Source organism: Electrophorus electricus, chromosome 18, assembly GCF_041902795.1.
Source record: "Electrophorus electricus isolate QZ-2024a chromosome 18, ASM4190279v1, whole genome shotgun sequence".
NCBI classification, from domain to species: Eukaryota; Metazoa; Chordata; class Actinopteri; order Gymnotiformes; family Gymnotidae; genus Electrophorus; species Electrophorus electricus.
Window position 1 is genome coordinate 14,941,678 of NC_137514.1, and position 27,656 is coordinate 14,969,333.

General features: G+C 41.6%; 1 protein-coding gene across 3 annotated transcripts in view; it reads left to right on the forward strand.

Moving 5' to 3' along the window:
* Positions 1-27,656, forward strand: part of grin2ab (glutamate receptor, ionotropic, N-methyl D-aspartate 2A, b) — a 58,099-nt gene that overhangs the window by 18,457 nt on the left and 11,986 nt on the right. For 2 of the 3 annotated variants that reach the window (XM_081701688.1, XM_027015765.3), the window contains one exon: positions 22,429-23,024. In XM_081701688.1, coding sequence (XP_081557814.1) covers positions 22,429-23,024 — 596 coding nt within the window. Of the gene's footprint in view, positions 1-17,001; positions 17,126-22,428; positions 23,025-27,656 lie in introns of all 3 variants that reach the window. The other variant, XM_027015766.3, reaches the window with a different exon arrangement.

The following is a 27,656-nucleotide window of genomic DNA, read 5'->3' on the forward strand; positions in this document are numbered from 1 at the left end:
GAGAACCTCTTATGTAAATGCTTGATTATATAGATTTTCTGTTGGTCCACCACAGTAAAGGATTCTGTCAGTGTTTTTTTTCCCCTGATGTTATTGAAGCTACTGTGCTGTAATCTAATCTAATTTAACATTTTTTCTAAGACATCTCAATTAACATCACTTTTCCACATTTCCTTATGAGTAATACAATGAGTTATTTCCTAAACTGATTAAGAAACTTCTTCACGCACTTAAACAAAAATAAGGGAAGACTGAGGTTGGCAATAACTACTCAAAAGGCCAAGTGCAGAACCTCATCTTTCAAGGATGGCCAAATCAACAATTTTACACAGTATGTTAATGACCAAGTTATAGTTCACGTAATACATTTGATGTAGGCCAAAGTAGGACTCAGACAGAAGCTATTAAGGCAACTGATTTACTGTAATGACTGACCACTAGCATAATTGCTGACACTAGCAATTGAGTATAGAGAGTCTGCTGACTCTTCATACTCAGTTGCCTGACTCTTCAGACTCAGTCTCCTGACTCTTCATACTCAGTCTCCTGACTCTTCATTCTCAATCTTTTTACTCGTCACGCGTTGGCTCGTGACACCACCAACAAGGCCCAAATTTGGTTCTGCTCAGCATTGCCCTTCAGCACAGGAAACGGATTGGAAAGGAGCTGTTCTGGATGTGTAGCCAGTCTGTACTGTTAGTAGCACTCAAGTTGCACGGCTACAAAATCTGGAGCCCAAAATAAATCTTTGCTCAGACAACGAAAGAAAGCACTAACAAATTAGCACTTGCCCGAAGAACATTCCGTCGAAATTGCCCACTTAACATCCAGAATCAACTGACCTACTGTATACCAAGAAGCGAGATGCTGCAGGTACAGAGAAGCAGAGCTGCAAATCAGGCTTTACAGGAACAAACACAACACACAAGAAGTGCAAACTGGGAGTGAAGGAATTAATGAAGACCACAGGGAGTGGCGAGACAGGAAGAAGAGGAAGCAGCCACACACACGTGGTGAAAGGTAGCACAAGGAAGGGAAAGAGGAGCCCATACAGGAAGAATGCAGGGTTTGGTTTTCAGAAAAGAAGATTCCTTCTCACGTCCTATCAGGAGTGAAAAATCTCTCTCCTCATCCATGCTTGAGTAACATAAGTCACAGCGGTAGATAAACAAAAGAAGTGGCTTTGTATCACAAACCAATTACTGGGAGAGTCGGAATGTTCCAGTGAAACAAGCCATCCTGAGAGGGAGACAAACAGAGAGGCATGGCAGTCCTGTGTAGACTGAGTAAGATGTCATGAATATGAAAAGGGTTAAAAATGTGAGCGTTGAGAAAGTAACAATGGCAGAATGTTCCACTTTACAACATTATCTCTTACGTATATTGGTTCTCTGAGGACATTATTAGGTTAGACCAAATTTTGTGACAGCAAAGCACTGAAATGGAATTGAAATAAATTGATGGAAGAGGATAAGGAAGGCAGAGAGAGAGAGAGAGAGAGACAGAGCAAAGAAGGTGATGAATTTAAATGTTCTATGTCTGCAGCACTAACCACCCCTCTTATCTCTGTCAAACAGCTCCGTTGCCATGGTGTCACTATGGTGTTGCCACGGCTACTGGAGTGTTAGCACAACATTAATGGGGTGTTGTCACGGTAACCCCAGCTGTTGCTGTGTGGACTGTGGAGGAATCTTGGCCAAGACAGAGATTACACACAAGATGCACACCCTCCCAAACATGCAAACACAGAGACATGTCTTGTCTTCAAGGGGACCTTGAAAGGCAGTGTGATGTGAACACGAGGGTGTGTGAAGAGGGGAAAGTCACAGTGACTGGAGATCAAACGCACCGAGCCCCAACAATACTGAAGTTTCCATGGCAATGACTGTAAAAATGAACTGTACGTTATCCCCTACATATTCATCCAATCATACCACAGGGACCATCTTTACTGCAGAGCTGTTGAACATGAGGGAGAGAGAGAGAGAGAGAGAGAGAGAGAGAGAGAGAGAGATTGCAAAAATGAACTCAGAGTGAAATGGAAATATGGTAATTTTTTAGGTTTTTATTTTTTGTAATGAAGTCACCAGAGTCACAGAGTCCATTGCACAGCATCGTATTTAGCACTATCAGTCATCCCCATATGACCCGGAGTGCTCCACTGATTATATTGCTTGCTACATAACACAACCATTTTCTGCATGAACAAGCTTTTATGTGCTAAAAGGTCATTAATGATGCAGACTATAAAATTTTTAAGGTGCTAATTTCCTATGACCTATATATCTCATTTGTATAAAACAATTTTTCAAATTCATTTTTTGTTTTGGTTCACATATCTCTGTCACTGTTAAAAGACAGATCACGCAGCCTGCTTTCTCACTGTGCTAAATGCTCTATACCATCATTTATTTCAGAAACATTACTCTAATGCAAAGGTCAGTGTTGCTTTCTCCTGTTTGAACTGGAAGAAAAATGTGCCAAGACTGATTTTAAAAAGAACCTGACAAATCCATGTTCATACTTTTGGCAAAACTATCCAGACATTTGAATAGTTAAGCATTTTGAGTCATTATTCATTAACAAACATAAACTTCTAACCACTGTTAACAGTCATAATAAACAAAAATAACAAAGCACAAAATGCTTAGAAATCCATTTCCCTGCCGATAATTTATTCATGGAATAGCTCAATCTTAGAAGCAGAGCCACACTGGAAGCTCCTCCCTCTGGGCTGGTGTCGACTCATGCACTGACTCTTCCGAGTACCGGCACTGGCGTGCCGTCTCCAGCCTCTTCTCTTTCATCCCAGCCCGGTGCCTCTAGCTCAGACCAGGCCTGCTGGCTATGAAGGTTTTGCACCTAAACATCCTCCCAGGACCCCCAAAAGGGTCCCGTTTTCCTCCCTTTACCACCCTCTGTTCTGCCACTACAGAAAGTTCGAGCGTTCAGAGAGCAACTGGACCTAATGTGTGCTGCCGCAAGAACAGGGCTGGGTTTTGCCAGTACTCCCTGCCAGCTGCTCCAGTTAATGGAAGAAACAAGCGGGAAAAGAGAACGAAACCATTAGTGATGTTATTAATTGCTCTTTTGTTGTGCTAATAAATTAAAGAGGTCTAATATCTGCTGTCAGTTTAAACTGAGGGCCTGATGGTGAAGTACACTCAGAATATGCCCGTGTGCACACAACCACGCACACGCACGCAGACACATTCATCAGATACGTCTCAATAAATGGCACGTGTACTAATTGTCACATCCTAACAATGTTTGTGTAATTCTCTGGCTCCCTTCTGTGTGTGTTCAGAAAATATGCAGCAGCCAGCAGAGTAGTAATGACATGGCAGTGCATATGTGGGTGTGCACACACACGTGTGTGTCTGTGTGTGTGGTATGTGTGTGTGTGTGTGTGTGTGTGTGTGAGAGACAGAGAGTTACGAATGTGTGTTTTAGCAGCAGCAGGGCTTTATTCTAATGGCTAGGCACACACTGTGACACACTGCAAGCCAGCTTCATTGTGATGGTGCGATATGCTTACTGTCACCGTGTCTGAGACAAGTGGAATATGACACTGATCATATTTTAGCTCGAATATATCACAGATGCAGACACACACACACACACACACACACACACACACAACACATACACAAAGCAGTCAGATTTTGATATTCTGTGTGCACAGACTTGCCAATGCGTTATGTGATTTTAAAGGAGAATATTTTATCATGCTGCCTGCCTGTAGCCTAGAAAGTGTCAAATTAATCCATAGTACATATCACAATCACTTTAGAATGTGATTTTAATACAAAAATGTAAATGGCAAGCTTATTTTAAGTCAAAAATACAGTTCAAAGTTTTAAAAAGTGCACAAGCTTAATGTTATTCGTTGGCTCATAACGTTTGTGTTCACTTTCAGTAACCTCAGTGAAGGTTGTGCAGCCTGGTGCGGAGGAGAGTTACTGAGGAAGTGTATGGCAGTCTTTATTTTGCGCTTGACACTGATTACATTTTCAGATGCCTTATGATGATTATATGTACTCTGGCAGCTGAATAATGGATTTAATGTCTAATCCATTCAGAGTATACCCAGTGGGAAAGATCCTTATACAACCCTGAGAAACTTCTGATAATCTGGATAAACTAAATTATTTTCCTCCCATCTCATTTCCAGTCCGTAAGTCTGTTATGAGACACTGGGGTGCTACAGTTCCTGCCCTGGAGGGTGACAATATTTCATATCATAGGGCTTTCCCTCTCTGACAAACCTGGTTCAACATATCAAGAAGTCACCAAGAAGACCTCTGTTAACTACATAAGGTGTGCTGGAACATATAAAACACATGCAATGATGTGGTCCTCCAGGCTGTAGTGGATTCTAGTATTGCCTGCTGTAAAATAAATTGGACATGTAATGAATGAATACGTCTGTTTCACCAGCAGCTCTTTGTAGAACAATTGCTGACATGCTGCCAGCGAATGCCAAATTATCGGTCTTATTTTACTTATAAGATTAGTACCTGTACCGATTTCTGGCATGTCTCTTATATTCCCCAGTGTAGTCTATTAACCTGGTTGACACACTGCCATTACCTGTCAGCGTATGGTAGTGGCTGTCTCCACATGCATTCATACTGATCTCTGTACAGTACTGTGTGTTGCAGTAGCATCATAACATCATAAAAAGCTAGGGTAGTAAAGCATGGTTGCTGACCCCAGAGCTGAGTCACACCAGGGCACTATAATTTTTCAACCACCACTTTCTATAGTCTGTCACTCTGCACTTGAAAAAGAAAAGAAAAAAAAAAAAAAAAACTCACGGGTTGCAAAAAAATCCAGCACACCCAGCAGAGTGCGCTAAATAATATATGATGCCAAGTTTGAATGGAAGGCGAAATTTAGTGAGGACTATTCTCCCAGACCACACTTTGTTATTCCAGTGGTGAATACACACGTGTTTTCACGCAGCACAGATCCGGGTTCTTTAATAAAGCATGTTTAGATCAGACTGCCTTAGTTGGAGCATTGATTTAAGATGCTCATACACTCCAACACACAAAGCCACAAACACACATTTTGATTTTCACCCCTTGAACTTAAATCAGTTTCATTTGACATCATTTCACCAGCTGCGACTGATCTGTGAGGCAGTGCTGACCATGCCATGGTGTGGCAGTAAAACAGATTTTTGATTATGCAGTTCTCAGGTCATCAAAGTCCTCCATCAAACTTTGTAGAGCAGACTTTAGGCATTAACCACATGAGCGTGAGCATGCAAGAGACAGAGTGCAAAGGCACCAAGCCATCCATAGAGAGCGTGTGTTAAAGCAGAGAGCCATCCAGTTTCCATTAGTCTCGCTGTCAGAAGTGTGTGTTTGTGTGTACATGTGGGCGTGTGTGTGTATGTGTGTGTGTGTGTGTGTAAGTTTAGTGTTTTATTCATGAGTTACCTCTAGCAGCTATGCTCTCCATCAACATTTGTATGATGCAGTCAGGATAAAACACACACACACACACACACAAAGTTGAAGTTAACCAAAAAGTTAAAGTTAGCCAATATGATGATGCATAATTAGGTTCTGGATGAGCAGTTCATACTTCACAGTTTTTCTTCTCACTTGTTAACTTCATGCAATTCTAAGAGAAGACTTCCATCTTCCATGATAGCTACCAAGAGGTAGGTAAGAACCAAGAGGTAGAGATTTTCGCAGTAAATATGAATTGCAGTGTATGAAAAATCACACAGCACCAAAAGTTAAGAACTAGAACGAATTTTACATTTTCTTTGCTTAGCATTCAGGGAAGGTGCCAAAGACGAACATTGTATGCAAAAGTCCTGATATTAGGTCTGATGCAACAGTACGGATTCTATGGCATTTGAGCAAGATCAAAGAGAAGTGTTGCTGAGTCTGTTACTCTGGTTACCGAGGCTGTCATGCTAAAGCATATAGTGCTTAACCCTCAGTAGCAGACGGTACAGAGCATGAAGCTACTATAGATATAAGCGTTGAAAGGTTTGCCGCTTCTAAGTAGTTATAGGTTTTAGTGTACATGCCAAACATTAGTGATTCATTAATATGTCACAACGTCCATACAAAATCGGTAGAAATACCATTTCATATTGATGTTTCACATTGTAAGACTGACACGGCATAATCCAAGCAGATAAGGAGATTTCTAAAGAGGAATTACATGAGGATATTGTGCTGGAGGTAAAGTAAAGCTGATCTTTTTTTTTTGCACAGTTTAGTAATCACTTGGGTTGACCTTGGCAGAATGTGGGTGTGTATATTAAAACATCTGAAAAAGAACAGTACAGCATGAGAGAGAGAGAGAGAGAAAGAGAGAAAGAGAGAAAGAGAGAGAGAGAGAGAGAGAGAGAGAGAGCTCGAGAGCTCAATGCAGAAACAGAGAGAAAGAGCACATCACTTTGATGATGAAGGACTTTAAAAGATTTTAGCTCACAGGACACTGGGCGACCGCTAGTCAAAGAAAGTCACTTGGCCAGAGTCCAGGTTTAAAAGATCAAACAAAAAAGAGGGAAGTGAAAGGGAGAGAGTGGAGTGAGAAGGCAAACAAGGGAGGAAGGGAAGACGCAGGATGGAGAGAGAGAGAGAGAGAACATGGATCCCGTGGCTGCTCTAGCCTATTATCTAGCTCCTGTTTCTTTGATTTGAAAACAGACGGGGGATCCACACACCCCTTTCCTTCATCCCCTCTTGTCTCTCTGACTGAGTGTCATCTTCTCCAACATGTGCGAGGGAGTCACATTATGAGCTTATTTTCTCTCTCTCTCTCTCTCTCTCTCTCTCTCTCTCTCTCTCTCTCCGTGCGCATACGCATGCCGCTTTTTTTTTTCTTCTCCCTGTGGCGTGGCACAAACACCTGCAGCCGGACTTCAAACCCAATGATATTCAGCAGAGACAGTGACAGAAAGATGGGAACAGGGACCAGAACAAGCCCCGGCCTGATTAGCCGGGCTCTGTGCTTTGGAGGCGTTCCGCTCACGTGGCAGCGATGGGTTTGCATATCTCTGTGGGCCTGTGGGCATTATCCATCGACCACAGCATCATCTTCATGCAGGCATAAATTCGCAGGTCGGCAAGGCATTTGCAATCACTTAGCCACACCCTGGTTCATGCAAGCAAAAGGCCCGAGCGTACTGGATGTGCTCTGAAAGCAAATTAAGACGTTAATCTCTAATGCGCCAGCACGGCAGGGTTAATTTATGAAGCACGTATGATGTTTTTTTTTTTTCCAAAATGTATCATCTTGATTGCAAATCTAGAGCACAGAAGATCTGAACCTCCATGTATGTTCTACACATGCTGTGTAGAATCAGTGTAGAGAAAACCAAGAGAACACTCTGATGGGAGGTTTTAATGAGGCCACGTTAATAGTAATCCTAAACTGCACTGCAAACCACCAAACAGACATAGTATTCGGCCTGTCTTCAAAAAGAACATACTGACTTTTATGTGGGTTGAAGGCTTCCATTTGGCTTTCTCAAAAGGAAAATCTTGTCCATATGAAGGAAGACACTCAAAGCCAACTCCTACAACCATATACGTTCTTCATTACTGTCACCACAACATTACATTGCAAGAAACTGAATCATACTGGCATCAGGTCATGCAGGCAAAATCTCAATGGATGAAGTTTAAAAAAAAAAGTTAGGCTGCATGGCCTGGCGAGCAAGCAGTTAGGATTGCCGTTGAGAAGAGTAAGTTTAATATGGATCAGTAGTTTCATCTTCCATCACTGTTCTTGTTTACTGTGCTTCTTGTATGTGATATGTAGGGGAGTAAAAGGTGAGCAGTTTCATTGAATATTTCAAGTGATTCCTCAGTACTCTATAACCATGGTCATTACACCGTGAAGGTTTTCCAGCTTGTGGCAATGAAAAATTCATAGAATTGTAATGAGTGAGAAGGACATCTGTGGAATCCATATGAATGAAGTTGCAGGAACAGGCATTGTTAAACCTGACCTTTGCCCTAACCTTAACCATTGTAACTTTCCATACTTCACGACAGCGGGGTTTGTTTTTCATAAGCACAGCCTCGGCAAAGAAATTAGGAGCAGTCTTGAAAATGTCAGCAGCAGTAAGACAGATGACGTATGAGTCCTTCGGACGTACAGCTTCCTGGTTAACTGGTACTTTTTTCTGTTCTTTTTTTAGAAAACTAGAAACCAGCCTGATAGCAAACAAAGAACTAGTTATTGATGTTTTAGCTGGGCTATGTAAAGCTGGTCTCTAGGCAACAGAAAACATTCCTTCTGTCATGTTACTATTAAGATGCAGAGATGTTTATTCCTGGCACATACACTTTGCTGATATATTTGAATTTTGCATGTTGATTTTTGCATGTCAACTTAAGTAGTTTGCGTGTCTTCTATGTATATATGCATGTATCTCTCAGGGTCAAATGAATATTACACAACACAACTGTGTTTCCAAGCTTACACTCTCGCTGTCTCGGATCGGCACCATTTTGACAGTAGCTGGTGGATGATACATTGGCCTAAGGGGGTAACACAAGGCAAAATCGCAAAAAAAAATAAGTCCACAGTGGTTCTCACAGGATAAAAGTATTAAAAACTAACAGCGCCTTCTCTCAGTGAACATGCTACTTTTCTCACCCACCCCGCAGTGCTCCTGTTCTCTGTTCTGAACCCAGTTTAGACTGGATCTGCATTGGGCTACCTGGCACGTCAAACATTCACAGGCACAGTGTTATTTTCTGGTTCATTTCCTGGTTCGTAGCTACAGGAGACCCACCACCAGCTGTCCTCCAAACCACCCAAAGGTGTAGCAGCTGTGATACTTGAAGGCTGAAATTTGAAGCTACCTTAACATTCCTTTATCTGCACAGGTGGGAGACACAAACCTTGGAACAATGTACATACAAACAGTTTTCCATGGAATGTGTCTATAAGGGAAAAACATTCTTTTTTGGAATGCACCACTAAGCTGGTGGCCCCTGGCTGGGCTGCTGGCTGTCTGCTAATTGGCTCAGAACCTAGTTAAACGAATCGACCAAAATGCAGAGCAATTATCAGTGGTAAAGTGCCACTGGGCTGAAAAGAGTCTTTATAACCAGCTGAAGGAAATGTTTGTGTATATATAGTGACAAACATATAAATAAAGTAATATAAAAAGTAAACTGAAAATGATTTAGTAGTATCTTTGCAATATTACAAAATTGCTTTTAACCCATGGGTATGACGCTATTCATTTATTCAAGTAAAATATGTAAAATCTAAAAATATTTAGAATGTATATAGCCAGTAATTAGCATGTCCTAATTATCAAAAGTGAGCAGAGGTGTCATGTCATGATTTGGATGACCTGGATGATTTCACTATTTCTACTTGCTGGCTTGAGCAAATGAACAAATCCAGCAGAAAGCCAGAGGAGGACTTTTACTTTCTCATCTTGAACTCTCTGCTCCTGACACCTGAACGATGACTAATACTCCTTCAATACAGCACAAACAATACAACAGGCTTGACACTAAAGTCAAAGCAATTCCTTGACAGTACCCTGGCATTTGTCTGTATAATAACATTGGTTTTCTTCCCTTCAGCATTTCTGATCGTGGCCCCTTGCATAGCCAGCAGTCGTCAGTCACCTCCAGCGAGCCCACTTCTTCAAAACAGGGAGATATTGCTGATACCTTTATTTCAAACAAAACAGTTGATATGCTTGGTCCAGCCCAAAGCAGAAAATGATACACTGTTGGTTTTTAATCCTGGTTCGCTTAGTGTTAACACTGACATATTTACCACCAAAGCAAAAGATGAAAACCGAAGTCATATGGATATGTCACATCCTGATTGAACAGCTTTTATGATGCATGTTTTGCAACAATAACAACGATAATGCCAACTGAACTAGAACGCTGCTCAATGCTGGGCCAAATGTGCTTGTTGGGTTTGTAGTTATGAAAACTCAGGAACAGCTGGCAAAACAATGCAAGGAATCCCTCCACAGAAGGAAGTGCATTTTTGAATACTTGGGCATTTTTTTCATTTGCTCTAACAAACCATGCTAACAGACCAAGCAGCATGTTTGCCTCTCAGCACTAGGGTCTTGGGTTTGTGTCCCTATGTGGGTGGAGATTCCATGTTAATCCCTGTGCCTGCATGGATTTCCTTTGGGGTCTTGAGTTTCCTCCCACTGTCCAAAAACATGGAGGTTATGTAAAAAATGGCTACCCTAAAGTGTGTGTGTCCATGTGTATGTCCAGTGATGCATGAGTGGTGCACTGGGCGTTATCTTCTCTCCCCATTGTGTGCCCAATACTGTCCCGCAGGGGGCCGTGGTTTCTGCTTTGCTGTGTGCACTTGCTTTCTGATTCTCACTGGTGTGTTGATTGAAGTGTCCATGGGTTCTGAGAACAACGCAATATACTGTGGTCTGAAAAAGTGTTTGCCCCCTTCCTGATTTTTTTTTTGCATGTTTGTCACACTTAAATGTTTCAGATCAAACAAATTTAAATATTAGACAAAGATAACAAGTAAACACAAAATGCAGTTTAAATGAAAGTTTATTATTAAGGGGAAAAAAAAATCCAAACCTACATGGCCCTGTGTGAAAAAGTGATTGCCCCTTAAACCAAATAACTGGTTGGGCCACCCTTAACAGCAACAACTGCAATCAAGCATTTGCGATAATTGACAGTGTTTGTGGAGGAATTATGGCCCACTCATCTTTGCAGAAGTGTTGTAATTTTGCCACATTGGAGGGTTTGCAAGCATGAACTGCCTTTTTAAGGTCATGCCACAGCATCTCACTCGGATTCAGGTCAGGACTTTGACTAGGCCACTCAAGTCTACATTTTGTTTCTTACGCCATGCAGAGGTGGACTTTCTGGTGTTTTGGATTATTGTCCTGCTGCAGAACCCAAGTGCGCTTCAGCTTGAGGTCACGAAGAGATGGCTAGACATTCTCCTTCAGGATTTTTTTGGTAGACAGCAGGATTCATGGTTCTATTTACCACAGCAAGTCTTCCAGGTCCTGAAGCAGCAAAACAGCCCATTACACTACCACCACCATATTTTATTGTTGGTATGATGTTCTGTTTCTGAAATGCTGTGTTACTTTTACACCAGATGTAATGGAACATACACCTTCCAAAAAGTTGAACTTTTGTCTCATCAGTCCACAGAGTATTTTCCCAAAAGTCTTGGGGATCATCAAGATTTTTTCTGGCAAAACTGAGACGAGTCTTTATGTTCTTTTTGCTCAGCAGTGGCTTTCGTCTTGGAACTCTGCCATGCATGCCATTTTTGCCCAGTCTCTTTCTTATGGTGGAGTCATGAACACCCACCTTAACTGAGGCAAGTGAGGCCTGCAGTTATTTGGATGTTGTTGTTTCGTGACCTCTTGGATGAGTCACCACTGTGCTCTTGGGGTAATTTTGGCTGGCCAGCCACTCCTAGGAAGGTTCACCACTGATCCTTGTTTTCATCATTTGTGGATAAGGGCTCTTACTGTGGTTCGCTGGAGTCCCAAAGCTTTAAGAAATGGCTTTATAACCTTTTCCAGCATAATGTCTGGCTTTTGAAGATCTTTTGGTCTACTTCACTTTGTCACGCAGGTCCTATTTAAGTGATTTCTTGATTGAGAACAGGTGTGGCAGTAATCAGGCCTGGGTATGGCTAGAGAAAATGAACTCAGCTTTCCAAAGATGCGATAAACCACAGATTATTTCTGTTTTAACAGGGGGACAAGTACTTTTTCATACAGGGCCATGTAGCTTTGGATTTTTTCCCCCTAAATAATAAAAACCTTCATTTAAAAACTGCATTTTGTGTTTACGTGTGTTATCTTTGTCTAATATTTAAATTTGTTTGATGATCTGAAACATTTAGGTGTGACACATGCAAAAAATAAGATATCAGAAGGGGGGCAAACACTTTTTCACACCATGGTAAGTGTAATTTCATTCATCAATCACATCAGGGTTTGTTTTAATTGCCCCAAAGCTACCAGTTCTGAACATACCCTTATTGAGACTCAGGAGGAACAGGAAAATGAAAAAAGTTGCTGCTTCAGAAATGATGTTGGAAGAGGGCAGCTATCCTGCGTAACTCTTAGAAGTAGCCAAATGCAAACAGTTGCAACCAGGAGGTTGTGTCACAAATAGTCGGCAAAGCGAATTGAATAAATACTTTGTTGCCTACAAACAAATCTGTTTCCATTATAGAGCTTTTGCAAACCAGTCCCCACTGCACACATGCCATTTCCACTGCACACATGCCACTTCCATTGATTTTATGTAGAAGCTAAACTCAAACAAAGGAGAATAGAGAGAGCATATTGCATGAATACACACATCATGTACATATTCGCTTGTGCACCTACTCTGTGATAGTAACACATACAATAGCTATGAAAAGCCAGCTGAAAATCATATCAGACTGCATGTTCTTTTTCTGGTGATTTCACATCGACTTCTTGGATCAAACCTATTTCAGTAAAGGGCATGACGGAACGTAACTTCAAGTGCTGACTGAGCTATGCTTCCTGGTATCCAGCAACAGACAGTGCTTTGAGCTCAGCAGGGAATCAGCCATAGTTACATTTACATTTACAGAATTTAGCACTCTTGTTCAGAGCAACTTAAAATAGAGCTTTGTTGTCTCTGTGGAGGAAAGCCTTATTCTAGTATATATGGCCAAAGCCAAAGGGTTCCATGAAGCTAGCGCACTGTCAGAAAAAAATATGTTAAAAGACAATATACACAACATTGTTTTTTAATGTATATATGTAAAACAGTATGTGAAGATTGGGTGATTTATTAAGTGCCTTGAAGTGACTAGGGATCATTTAATTGCTATTCAGTGGTATTTAAGAGGTATTCATCACCAGACCTTGAATCCAAAATCCAGTCATGTGTTTTGTAATTGCTGGTAGTTAATTTATGTCACAGTGCACAGATATTCCTATCATAGCCCTCGAGGTCCTGCGGTATACTACAGTTAGAGTCACCCTACATTTCCAACAAAATGGTCAATCGGTGATATGAACTGTTCAGTAAACTACCAGTGAATATAAAATCCAGGATCAGGAAGTGAATTTAAGGTACATAATAATAATAATAATAATAGCAAGAAATTAAATTTATATTGTATTTTTTTTTAACTCAAAGCACTACAAACTGAGAACAGAAAGAAAACAACAAAATATCAAACATTGACAAAGGCCAAACTAAAAAAATGAGTTTTTAGTAACTTTTCCAAACAATCCAAAGGAATATCATTTTTAATAGGGTTAGGCAGAGCATGCCATAATCGAAGTGCTCTACATGAAAAAGCTCTCTTGCCCGTGGATTTACGTTTATAAGGAGGCTGCTATAGACTGAGAGAACTAACAGAGTGTAAAGATCGAGAAGGAGTATAAGGTTATCAGGTCACAGAGATAAACAGGGCCTAAACCATGAAGAGCTTTATATGTTAAAATAAATGTTTAAAAATCAATACAAGCATGCACAGGGAGCCAGCGTAGCAGTACAGGAGTAATGTGAGCACAAGATGAAGTGTGAGGGAGAACTTTGGCAGCACAATTTTGCACATACTGAAGCCTCTGGAGAGATTTAGTAGGTAGTCCAGCAAAAGGAACCTTACAATAGTCTTACAACCAGCAAGAAACAAATTTCTGAGCATCAAAAGGTGAAAGACAAGGCCTATGCTTGGAAGTATTTATAAGAGATTTTGGTAGTTATCGATGTGAGTGTCAAATGTCGGCTATTAAATATGACACTTAGGTTACAGACTCCTGTATAATTTCAAACCTGAGTAAAATTGCTAGATTTAAAGATAGATGACAAAGAAAGAATCTGTCTTAAAATAATTTAGCTGAAGAAAATTCAGGTTGCATCCAGGTTTTTATTTGATGTCAGAAATTAGAACACAAGCAAAGGCCAAGTTGCTCTTAGAACTGGAATATGTTTGGGTGTCATCAGCATAAAGATGAAAGCTCACGCCAAATTTCCTAATTATCTGCCCCAAAGTTAACATATAAATATTAAACAGTAACGGCCCTAGGATAGATCCTTGAGGGATGCCTTGGCAAACCAGTACAGTATGAGATTTATTACTACCTAACATTATCCCATTATTCCATACAGTATAACAGAAGCGTGTGACAAACTGTGTCAAAGGCAGCACCGAAGTCCATCAGAATACGTTGTTAAGAAACCCTTAGTCTGTTGACACAAGAGGGTTATTCACAACCCTCTGCATGGCAGCATGGTAGTGTTGTGCCCAATTCAGAAACCAGATTCAAGAAATACTGTATACCGTGTCCGATGTTTTAAAGTAGGCCTGAAACACCACAAGAATGAATAAAAGTATTCATTACAAGACAAAGAGCCGGCAGACATTTTTTGTAGAAATGAGAGGGTCAAGTGTGTGAGTAGTAGACTTTATGTTACTAATCAGCTTGGAGACATGCCGCACAGTTACTGAAGTAAAACATGTAAAAGACACTGATGAACATGCAAGACTGATGTCAACTGGGTCAGAAAGAGGAGCAGCGTGAAGAGAAGCTACACTGTTCAGTAGTCGCGTAGTCAGAGACATTAATAGAAGTACGTCATTCATTAATCATGCTGAATAACTTCAGGATGTAGGATTACCCAAACCATCATTAGCTGAATGAGAAGATGAAGATGCCTTTGCGGATGGCAAGGCTTATTGTAGTCCGGATGCTGGTCATATTGTTTATGTACACTGAGGCCAGATGTCCTATAGTCACTTGAGTTTCCTGCCCTTTGCTTTAAGTGAGAGGAGTTCTGCACAATACCAGAAAGAGGACTTTTTAAAAGAGACAGTACAGTTTTTAAGGGGGCAAACTGGTCTAGCAAACATGTATTATATTTATTTACTGAGACAGTGATTAGTCCAGTAACATATTAAGAAAGCTTTCATAATCTATATATTTAAGATTTTTGTAATTAATCTCTCACTGTAAAGATTCTGCTGGCCCGAGTGCCGAAGGGCGTGGAGCAGGACGCACAGACTCCCTCGATAATGTGATACATTTATTAACATAACATACGAATAACGGTGGCACTCACAACATTAACGACAGGCATGGTGAACATATTTAACTAAACACAGACTACAATAACATTTAACAATGACTACATACGTGTGTAAACATACAGTAGCAGACTAACAATAACCAACACAATACACACACTAACAGAGGTTTAGACAAAGAAACACAAGACGTTAAACCCCGTGCAGGTGCATGCAATCATGATGGGCATGGCTACACATGGGGTGAAACCCCCTGCACACGGCAGGCCGTACCACGTGGCTTGTGGGGGAGAGAGCGTCCCGTAACACTCACTAAGAACAGAGGAGATAAATGTATTTAAATGAAATGTGAGGAGATTATGATAAGAAAAACACATGTAGTTACCTTCTAGATTTTCATTACAAATCTCAGACGTGCAGACCAAATCCAAAACTATGACCTCATTTATGAGTAGTAAATGTAACCTGTTAAGTAAAGTTTCGAAAGACGATCCACTTAACATGCTGCAAAATGACATGGGGGATCATTAACAATGATCTTACTGCTCCTTAGTACTAACAATGAGCTTTCTTACTGAAAACATATGTAATTTCATCATTCTGCACTAAATCTACATAAAACAAGCAAATTAAGTTCAAAAATACTGATTTGAGCTATTGTGTTTCAGCACAAGTATCCAAAATATGATAAGCTTTTGTCCTCAGATTTTCTTTGGTTGCCTACAGTTGGGAATTAAAGCTATTCAGGTTTAACAGTCTGAGCAATAGGAGGGAGCAGGTGTGGCAATGTGCAGTTACTGCTCACCAGTGCATTCACAGCAAAAGGTCTGGAGTCATATATGTATAAGAGTTTCTGTTTAGTTTCTTTTTAAAATGCATTATGGTCCTCCTACCGGTTCACCTTAATTTGATATATACACATCTTACACTAAATAACTGAATTTGTAATATCAACCACAGTGAGGAGCTAATATAATTTCAGGAAGAAGTACACATAATGGTCCTTCCCACATTTTTGTAATTTTGTTTAGGCATTGTGTGTGGTGTAAGGTGTTTGACTCTGACAGGGTTTTTACGTTGCTGTAGTACAGCAGCACTCCTGCGTATGGGCAGACTTCTGCTCCAGTGAGACAGAGGAAGTATGTTCCACATAGCAGCTCCCTGCCGCGCGGCCAGCGGTGCAGGCAGGGCACCTTGTCAGGAGTCAGAGTTGAGTCAGAGTTGAGATTCCTATCACCAGCAGTGAAGCCAGAGATTGAGTCAAAGGAATCTACGGCAGAGGGCTGAAGTTGATTGGACAGTGATGTTGTTTTTGTCAATTTAGGCTCACTTCAGGACATTGGATTTGAAGTGAGGCACTGACAATGAATGTCAGTTTTAATTTGAATGCATTTGCATCTGTGTAGGGTGAGTCATATGGAATTCACCCATATGCAAAACGTCTATGAAAGCTATATATGAATCACATATGTTAATACCTCAAAAATAAACATGTTTGCATTTACGTGTCGTTATCAAAATTATAACAGTTGTTTAACATAATTAGTGCACCATGTAAAAATTATATATATATATATATATATATATATATATATATATATATATATATATATATATATATATATATATATATATATATATATTCTAGGTTTATATAAAATAAGTCAAATACAATGTTGAGGGTGTGTGAAATTATGTGCATATTAAACATGTTAATGTATAAGAAAGGGACCATTATCATGTAAAGCCTAACAGGTTTTTAATAATCAACAGATGTCATGATCATATATGATTTTTACAGAGCTTCTGCATTTGTTCACAGCCCTTTTTATGCACATCTATACCCCCTCCACCTCCTAACCCCCCTCCCCTACAATCTCAGGAAGCCAAAGGTAATTGAACAAATTAACATAATTAAAAATTGACATGTTTTGTACTTGGTTGCAGCTCCCTTGAAGCTGATGACCGCCTGAAGTCTGTGACCCATAGTCATCACCAGATGTTGTGTATTTTCTCTGGTAACACTCTCAGGCCTCTTGCACAGGCATTTTCCCTGGTAACATTTTCCCTGGTAAGAGTGGGCCTTGTCGATCAGACATGTTGTGTGTGCGCGCGTGCGTACGTGCGTGTGCGTGCGTGCGTGCGTGTGCGTGCGTGTGCGTGCGTGTGCGTGTGTGTGTGTGTGTGTGCACGCATGCATGCGAGTGAGTGTATGCATGTGTGTTTACAGTGTGTGCATGACAGTATGAGAGTGTTGTAAGCATGTCCTCTAATCCAGTTCACTGTGCAGCCTCTCAAAATCTGAAATGCAGCGTGCACGATACACAACGGGACCAGTGGCAGAAACCATGGAGCCCAATTAGCGTGTCCCACCGATTTATTAACTACCTGCTGCAGTGGCTGGATTCCGTCTCAGCTCTTGCGATGATCGCCTGCTGGGGACATGCGCAGATGTCAGGCCTGTAGCACAGGCATTTAAATGGTCAGCTAAATGAGGTTGTGGTTGAATGACTGACGTAGCCAGGCAAGATCAGTCTGCTGTTTATCCCTGAAAATCTCCATAGACACCTTTATTAAGCATTATGCTTTGGACCGTTGTGATTGTGCAAGGATACCTGCCGTCTTTTGGTCTTTGAAACATTTGATAAGCATTTCAGATAAAGTGCATCATCAAAACAGACAATGATACTGTGTATCAGGTAATGTGGTCACAAGCTGTTTATTTATTTCTCTCTACAATGTTACACTGCATTGACGTATGCAGACATTTTTGTTTTCACTGTTAATTTTTGCAAACTGTAACCTGGCTTTTAAAAAGGTGGTAATTCCTATATGGTTCAATTGAATTATAGCTTCTGAATGTCTACTTATACATCCCTTGTTTCATTTCAAATCCAATGTGCTAGAATACAGTACCAAAACAGCAAGATGCATACAGATGTAAAACAAAAGGCAAAAATTGTAAGGTTCTGTGAATACAACATTGTGTAAAATTTGTTGCTGTTTGAAGAGGATTGAGACATAACAGATACAGCATCTCTGTATGGACATCTCTGTATGTGCTATACACCTAAAGATTTCACATATTTCTGTCAGGGGCCAAATGTCACGTCCTGGTGGCAATGTAATGGTGGCAGGGGGAATAAACACAGGTTCAGTTCAGACAACAGAGCTGATATTAAACTACTGGATAAGCTCTAAACTAGCTCCAAATATTTTGTGGAAATCTGTAGTTTTATCTTGTACATATAAACATCTATAGTTATCTAGACTGTGGCTTCATTGGGTCACAACTTTCCCAAACTTATGAAGATTTTTTTTCTCATAGGTGTTTTCATAAAGATGAAATGAACAATATGAAGCTGTTATGGAACACATTTCCTGAGCTGCGACAGTGCTCTTTGTAGTCAGTAGATATGGAATTCGGTTTCAGTACCAAAATATGCATTTTCAGCTGTAGCTAGAAAAAACAAAGGCAAAAAGCAAGCAAGCATAGAATTTCCACACTCCAAAAATGCATGGGAATGCATCACAAGTGCAGTGTACAAACCAATGACTACTGACAGCCGTTGGGATAGAGAGTGGCGTTGCTTATTAAGCTGGTTTATTACGTCTCACATAATCAAGTCCGAGCCTGAGTCGGGAGCTCGCCAAGTGCAAGGCACATAAATGTTGACTTGAGTTAGACTCAAGTCCTAAGCCTGGACTCAAGTGTTACCACCCTGCTTGCAAGTCATAAATTTAGGAAAATGTACAACTACTTGCCAAGCAGTGAGTGCAGAAAGCCATCAGAAAATTAGAATGACAGATATCTTTTTTTAAAACCTTGAACCATTCAGGGGAACTCTTGATTAAATATTAAATACCTTTTTGAAAGTCAGTCCTCTGCTAATGTCTTAATTTTTTATAAAAGTTTGCACGTCCAGTTGTCCACCAAACATTTGTTTTACTTATCATTGGCACATGAGTATGTTACAGTTATTGTGTGTAATTAATTAATGTGCCTGTCATATGTATGATGATAAAGTCAGAATGATTCTGGGTTTAGTAGATGTATGAGAATAATTAAACCTCTGTGTGTGTAATTATAATTCAGTCTGCTCTGAGCAAAGGCGCGAATGTGTGTGCGTCATCTCTGAACCAGACAGAGCACTGATTTGATGTTGAATTCATAACACTGACAGAACTTAGTTAAACATATGTTAAAAATATGACTAACATGATCTGGCCACAGCGTGTTCTGTGAAAGAGCTGGGGCTATGATGATCTGCTCCCCAAAGTGGGTGCACATGTACATTTTGGCTGTAGACATGTATATTTCTCTAGCAAGTCTCCCTAAATATTAAAGAATTAGGGTTAGTCAGCTGCAAAGTGTGAATCTGCCATCTCAAAAACCTTAACATAACAAATGGTAATAGGCGGGAGAAAATCGTAGCTGCAGTCAAATGAAAAACGAATCCTGCCATTATCTGTCCTGAAGGAAAGGATCAGGATATGGTTGAATATTGCCTTGCAGTATGAGTGCAGTTTTGCTTAAGCCGCATGAATTTCATGCACTAACTGGTTTCTGGGACTTGGACTTTTCTGATTTAGTTCCCCTTAAGATAAACTGTAATGAAGGCCTAATGAATTCATAGAGTTTGAGGTTTTTTTTTTTCCCGGAGTGCCCCGAAGGGCACATTAATGGAGACATTACGAGAGTGTCATCTTTGCATGCACCAGACAATAATGTGTTTCAATTCATGAAGGAAGAATCACAATGGAACACTTACACACACTTGCATGTCCGCTCACACGCACACACGTGCAGGTCACACAACATGTACACCTAAAAAGAGGACATACAGTACGTATGTGTACACGTACACAGTCAAGAGAAATGTTTGATGGATGAGTGTTTTTGGAGGTGTAATGCAAGGCTGGAAGAATGCCAGGGTGGAGGGTCTTTTTTCACAGTTGGATGAAACCGTGGTAGATGAGTGGATGTTTGGTATGAAGAAGTGCAGGAGTCTGAGAACAGCAGACGTCATGTGGAACTGTTTCGTGGGCTGAGGTTCGGATAGGGAGATCCAGAATCAAGGCCTTATTCTGAGTATTTGAGAGGTTTAATAGAATCGTTGGGACCAAAATGGTGTAGAATAGAACGAAGAAAGTAATTAAATGTGCTTTGATGAACAAAAATTGGGGTGAAGTGAATGAGGGAGTGCTTTGATGAAGGGAGTAGCGCTGGGATAAAACGGAGCACATTTGGGGGCAGAGTTTGATAAAATAATATTTTTTTAGGGTAAATGTTTGGCCAGAGGAGGGAGAGATAATACAGTCCAGTAATGGAAGAATATTCAGATATGGTAGTGTTGGAAGGGGAGTGATGTATGCTGGGGTACCACGGTAACGACGGTTTAAGTGTATTAAAAATTAGTAGAGAAACAATGGATTGGAAAAAACATTTTGGCAATTCCCAGAAATAGCAAATATTAAAAATGTTGTATACATGGGTCCCATTTAATGAGGAGGCCATTATTAAAACTGTAATGAATATTAAATATTTTGTATATTTGGTCCATTATGTTCCCATTTAATGGCCAAGCCATTATTAAAACTGAAATGGATATGCCTTGCATATTAAATGTACTGCATAAATGAAAAATCAAATACCTTCTAAAAAATGAAAGGGCATTTTAGACTTGTACTGGGATTCCTTCAATCACACCTCAAACTGAACGTTCCATTTAGATTTATTTAGATCTATTGAATCCTGCTAAAAAGGACCCCTAATAGCCCATAGAGTAAACTGTCCTGAGAGGTAATTTTGGCTTTGCATTCATTGTTTTCTGTGACACACACTTAGCACTGGGCAGGCAGGTGTCTAAGAAGATATAGCTGGGAAAAAGAACATACATATAGGGACTCATTTTAGATCCACACTACCCACAAAAAGACTTTGTGGCTAAAAGGTTATAATGCAGCAGGCCACAACAGCCAGAAGGTTTGATAACACAAATTACAGTTTATCACGCTTCTCACCTGGCGTAATGCGTTTGGAGCAATTAATGTTTTTTGACATTCACTTTAATCTTTGAATACGGAAATTTGTTCTGCCTGGCCTAATGGAGAAAGAGTGACACATGACATAAGAACGCTCTATTGGATATAGAGTGAAAGATGGAATACTTTTACTGAGGAATGTTTGGACAGAGCACAGGAGGGGAGGAATGGGGATATTGGATAGCGCTTTCAGAGCTCTTCCGATTAAAGCAATTTCCTGGTGAATCTTTCTTTTGTGTGTGTGTGCGCGTGTGTGGGTTGGAGTGTGTGTGTGAGTGAGTGTGTGCTCGCCTCCTGCTCTGCAGTTAAATCCAGGCCCTCTTCACATTCTTATCAACCCCCCTGCCAAACTGGTGAACCTCTCATCACCTCAAGTACCAAATATCGTGTTTGTGCGTGTGAACCTGTGTGATTAACTCCTGACACCCGATGCAAGAGTGGGCCTTGTCGATCAGAAATGCTGTGTGTACGTGTGCGTGCGTGTGCGTGCGTGTGTGTGTGTGTGTGTGTGTGTGTGTGTGTGCACGCATGCATGCGAGTGAGCGTATGCATGTGTGTTTACAGTGTGTGCATGACAGTATGAGTGTTGTAAGCATGTCCTCTAATCCAGTTCACTGTGCAGCCTCTCAAAATCTGAAATGCAGCGTGCACGATACACAACGGGACCAGTGGCAGAAACCATGGAGCCCAATTAGCGTGTCCCACCGATTTATTAACTACCTGCTGCAGTGGCTGGATTCCGTCTCAGCTCTGCGATGATCGCCTGCTTGGGACATGCGCTGATGTAAAGTTGGTTATCACACGCACGAAGGTTATGATGCTTATGGTGATGCTACTCGGTTCTCTTTTCTCTTCGCGGTTCAGTTTAACACTCTTACAGCCTTTTTCTTTCTGAAATGGAACGCCGCTCTGCTATTCGTGGCACGGCACACCACTAATCCCCTTTGTATATTGACACTTCTTTCTTAGCCTGTTTACGAGTGTAGCGCAGTGTGTATAAGCTCTGGGTTTTTAATCTGACCCCTCACATCAGCGACTGTGTCGGGGCTGCCGTTTAAGAAGACTCGTGACGGGTTTTGGAGAATATGTGCATGAATAACTGCGTGTTCTAAGATATCATGCTGTCACCTCTTGAAGAAGTAGGCATGATTCTAAACTGGGCTGGTGACTGCAGCAGGACTGTGTGGTGGCATTTTTCTTCTCCTCTCCATCTCTCTGCTCTGGTCTACCTTCTGACTGTCTACTTCTATTTCTCCTTCTCCCTCTCCACCTTTCTCTTGTCCCAGCCAACGTGCCTCTTTTATTCTCTCATCCCACCTCCCCCCTCAGGACTCCGGCTCATCCTTCTTCCAGTTCGGCGCCTCCCTCCAGCAGGAGGCGCTGCTGATGCTGGCCGTGATGGAGGAGTACGACTGGCACGTCTTCTCGGTGGTCACCACCAAGTTCCCGGGCTACCAGGAGTTCGTCTCCACCATCCGCGTGACGGTGGACCACAGCTTTGTGCGCTGGGACCTCCAGAGTGTGGTGACGCTGGAGGGCGTGGGTGAGCCGGAGGACCGGGCGCACGTCCAGCTCAAGCGCATCCAGTCGCCTGTCATCCTGCTCTACTGCTCCAAGGACGAGGCCGAGCTGGTGCTGTCCGAGGCGCGCTCGCTGGGCCTGGTGGGAGCCAGCTACGTGTGGATGGTGCCCAGCCTGACCACTGGCGACCCCGAGCGCACAGCTGACGCCTTCCCACCGGGGACCATCTCGGTGGCATACGACAAGTGGGACTACCCGCTGGAGGCGCGCGTGCGTGACGCCGTGGGCATCTTTGGCTCGGCTGCCGCCGCCATGTTCCGGGAGCAGGGACGCATCCCCGATGGGACGGTCAGCTGTTCCGGGCAGCAGGAGAAGCCGGAGGTGCCCGCCAGTACTCTGAGGAGGTAAGACAGCCTCGCTTCCTCTGGCCTGTGTAGAGAGCTGCTCACGCATGCTGTAAAATGGTGTATCATTACTGTGTGTGAACAGATGCTATAAACACTATGTTTTACAGTTGTTCCCGAATACCAGTATTGTGATTGAAATATGATTTGAAATGTTTGAACTAGGTGCACCCAGCTCGGAGATCTGGGTGCACCCATTCCCGGAGATCTACTACCGTGCAAAGTTTAATTCCAGGGAATACATCTATGGGCACTTTGAACAGATAAAACCATTCATGAGTATCGGCCTGTATTTTTGAGTCTAGACTGAAATGTATATATATTTTTTTGTGTTAGGGCAATTCAGCAGTAGTTATTTTTCAAGGATGAGCTGCAAAACAATGTTGGCGTAGAAGTAAGGTTGCCTCGTACACTTTGTTCACCTTCCCTCAATTGCTCTGCACCTCCCTATCGCCCAGGAACGTTTCTCACGTTAAGGGTTGTCCCAGCTGCCAGGGAGAAGAGTGAAGGATACTAAAGCTTCCCTCAGAATTTCTCCTTCCGTGGAGGTGTATGACAGAATACTCCAGAGTATCTAGTGTAGAAGAGTTTCATGGCTTTGGGTGGCAACATGGGAATGTGCACAGCATCCATATACATATACATTCCATCTTTTTAAAAAATGAGCATTTTCATCAACCATGTGCCAAATGGCAATGACAACCTACCAGTCTGAATTATTATGAAATAATGTCATCTGGATTGCACCATGCATCTAAGTTCACTAGACTTTTTATGTTAACTATATGATTATGATGTCATGTTGAAAATAACAGTAACAATTTTTTTTTTTTTGCCATTGTACTATAGTGGTATTTCAGGAAGAGAGGCAGTGATCGTCTCGTAATGGTGAGCGTTCTCTTGACTGTAATAATAATTTATCTCCTTAATGTATTATAGACTAATCAGATGATCAGTCTAAATCAAGCTATCAAGATGAAATTCTTTGCTTGGCTTACAGATGTTTGCCTGGTGAAAATAACTGTAAATCTTGTCAGTTTGACGCTAACCCAACTGCCAGATATTCTCAGTCTGGCCAGTTCTTGCGTTCTTTGTGACTTGTCCAGTGATACAGGTCAGTTCTCACCAAACAATACAATTGCTTGGAAAGTGCTCCACAGTGTTGTTATCCATTATTTCATCATACCTGTATCACTGCACTGACCAACAGTTGCTAAGTAACAACAATGGATGCTGGTCTACTCTAAGCTTACTCTAAGCTGCTCCTTTTTTGGGCAGACAAAAATGCCAATATTAAAGACTTATATTGCTTGAATTATTGCTTTGCTGCTTTGTTGCCTTACTTTTGCCCATTTGCTTAACAAAACCAGGTGTAAAAGCAATAAAACACATCAAGGTCATGTGCTATTGCCAACGTCATGGTTGTGACGGTCTGGCCGGCACTCACCTTCAGCCCGCCAACAAATCACAGCCGCAATTCCGTTCCTGATAAGTCGCTTCCTCTCCTGTTCCATTGCTTTAATAATGGCCAAAGTTTGTGTGATAAGCGCTGACACCTGAATGGCTTGCTGTTGGGGAATGCCTCCCTGTATGTGTGGAACAGCCTGCAGCTACAGAAAATGTACTACATCAACCACACATGGCTGTCTTCTTCTGGAAATCCAAGTGTTGTCGATCCTACTGTGCTTACAGGTTGAGGATTGACTATTGCCAGTGAAGTGTATGTGTTTTTCACAGTTATGGTAAGCGAATCCAGTCACGTAAGGGACATCCTGTACATCAGTGGATTAGACCTAAACAAATTGTCCTGGTTGGAGGGCGTCGTTTATGAACTGAAACATGCCTCTGCTCACAAGTAATTGTAGCCAGCTAATTGTAGCTAGCTAATTGTTTCTGGCATTTAGCAAGTTATGTGTGTTTTAGTAACAGCCTGTCCAAGGTCATATGCAGGGTTGTGGCAAATGATCCCAGGAATATTAATGTCACAGCCAAGGATCCTTTGCAAAAGTGAAAAGCTGTAGAAGGGGTGGGGTTGGGGGATGGAGGGCACATATAAGAGTGCCATGGCACCTGTTCTCTACCAAAACAAAAAATGCGAGGAGGCTTTTTACTTGGCAGCGGTTTACAAGATGTTCACCTGCTTCAGTCTGCGAATTCCGCGTGGTGCCGGATATAGAAACAGGGACATTCCCAGTTCTACAGTAAACGGACCTCCCCTCTCCCTGCCTCCTTTCCAGTTCCCGAAACAGCATTTGTAATTGAATGATATTCAAATACCTCAATGAAATGAATATTGGGGTCAAGCACCAGTGGCACATCAATGCAGTCAGAGAAAGATGTGGCTATCAAAGTTGCTTTTCAAGCATTGTATATTTTTTTATTATTATACATTTTTCTTGATGAAAGCGCAGCTATACGGAGTTGCCATGGGTTACCATCAGCCACTGCTTTCACAGCACTGGTAACCGTCTGCTCCGAGTAGGTGTTTCTTTTGATCCTTCCCCACTCCCCTGGTTGCTAAGACTGTCTGTATCTGGGACACCGCCGACACGCTACATCGTGGGAACATTTTACATGACGCCACTATTCCACCCTGCCTGTATTAACCTTTAAAAGGCACCCAGGACATATTTGTAAGATCTTATATCGCAGAGTTATAAGTGCAGGTGCATGGTGGAGCTACATATCTCTGCTCTATGTGGAGGATTTCGTATCATGCCGCAGAAACCCCCAGAAAGCTATTGGAGTTTCAGAATCAGGGAAATGTGTTTCATGATGAGGAATGGCACCGCACGGTCAGCAAAGTTTCGTTATGTGGGTCAGAAACTGCTCATTAATGCTGGACAGAGACTTCGCTCATTATTACACCAGCGCTGGCCTCTGTGTTGGTCTGCAGTGACTCGAGGCAATCAAACACAGCATGTAGCAACACAATACAGAGTCACTTGACTTGAGGCAGCCACACATAGAATGACTCGAGGCAGTCACACACAGAATGACTTGAGGCAGTTAAACATAGAAGTGACTCGAGGCAGTCACACACAGAATGACTTGATGCAGTCACACACAAGGATTTGAGGACGTCACACACAGAAGGCAGTAGCTGTATCTGTGCAGTAGGTATACATCTGACCATGTCCATCTTCAGCATCTGTCAGTAGACGAAACCCCATTTCTCTGCCTAAGTCTGTTGCTTAATTAAGCTTCTTTTCATGCACTAAACATTTTTTTCTCTGCCTATCTGTCTGTCTCTCTGCCTGTCTGCCTATGTCTTGGCAGCCAGTAAAGGATTTCTGTATCATGAACGCTTCGACAGAGCACCGTGCTCTTCTGTGCGCCTCGGCCGAAAGTTGCCGCAGCGATGCTGGGTATCTGCGTATGTGTTTGATGTGTCACAGTTCACTGCGTCCTATCAGCCTCAGCCAGACCTGCACTATCTACACCCGCACACCCACTGACTCGACACCTCCCAGACGGATTCTCACTCAGGGGATGTGTGTCTGTGTTCGCCTGCGTTTCAGTGTGCGAGAAGCTGAGGAAGGTCTCTTCATGAGCTTTCCTGCAGGAAACACTTTCAGAGAATTTGCAAATGACAGTCCCATTGTTTTACACTGTTTACAGGTGTTTAGAGCTGGAGACACATAATATGTTTCACAACATTTGTGAAAACTCTTCTGATAGAAATTTATTTGCTGACTGATGGACTTGACTGATGGTTTACATCTGTGTGTGTCCATCATTTTAGATGCAAAGCACTTCATGTAACTGGATTGTAACTCACTCACTCATGGTTAGCAAGCAGTATGTTCTCCACTAGGTGGCGTTACTGGGAAAATACATCAGGGGTAATATGTCAGAGTGTTGCTTCGTAACAATGAAACTGTGTCCTTAATTATTTATTTGCCTTCAGTTTGACTCCCAGACAGTCATTTACATTTTTCGGCATGTTTTGCATTTTTAACATGGGCAAACAAATTATTTTGTTTTTATGCCTTGTCATATTTGTTGTAATAAGAATGTTAAAAAAGCATTATAATTAAACAAAAATAATTTGTTTGTTCTTTCAGTTCAAAAAAGAAACATTTGGCTTTAACAAGTAGTTAATCTTTGTCTGGTTTACTTTGGTTACCTCTGTTTTCTCTTCATAGTCAGGAGATTTTTCACCTAAAAACATACAAAAACCCACACATTCACACAAACACCCACACACAGCCAATTTGTGGAAGTTCATTTGTCCCAGACTCTTGTGATGCTTTTATATCTGTGGCATGACCATAAATGCCCTCTCTCTCTAAAGAGCCTCTAGCCTTTCGAGGACTTCTGTGCTTAACTCCACTCTGAATCTGGAAAAAAAATCATTTTGCTTGAGGTACTGCTGCAGACATGCTTTTATTAGCCTAAATGGTCAGTGCTTCCAGAATACCATTAGTAAGACGGATTCAGTTATGGGTCAGGAAATCCTTATGTTTATTTATAACTCATCCATTTCATAAGGGCAGAAAGATTGCCTACTTGAAGGTAGCTCAACCTGTTTTGACGGGTTAAGTTATTGACCTTGTCTGTTGCCAACGTAATCAATCAGTGATGTAAAAAAATGGCTAATTTGATCTATTTATAATTACCTTCATCTTG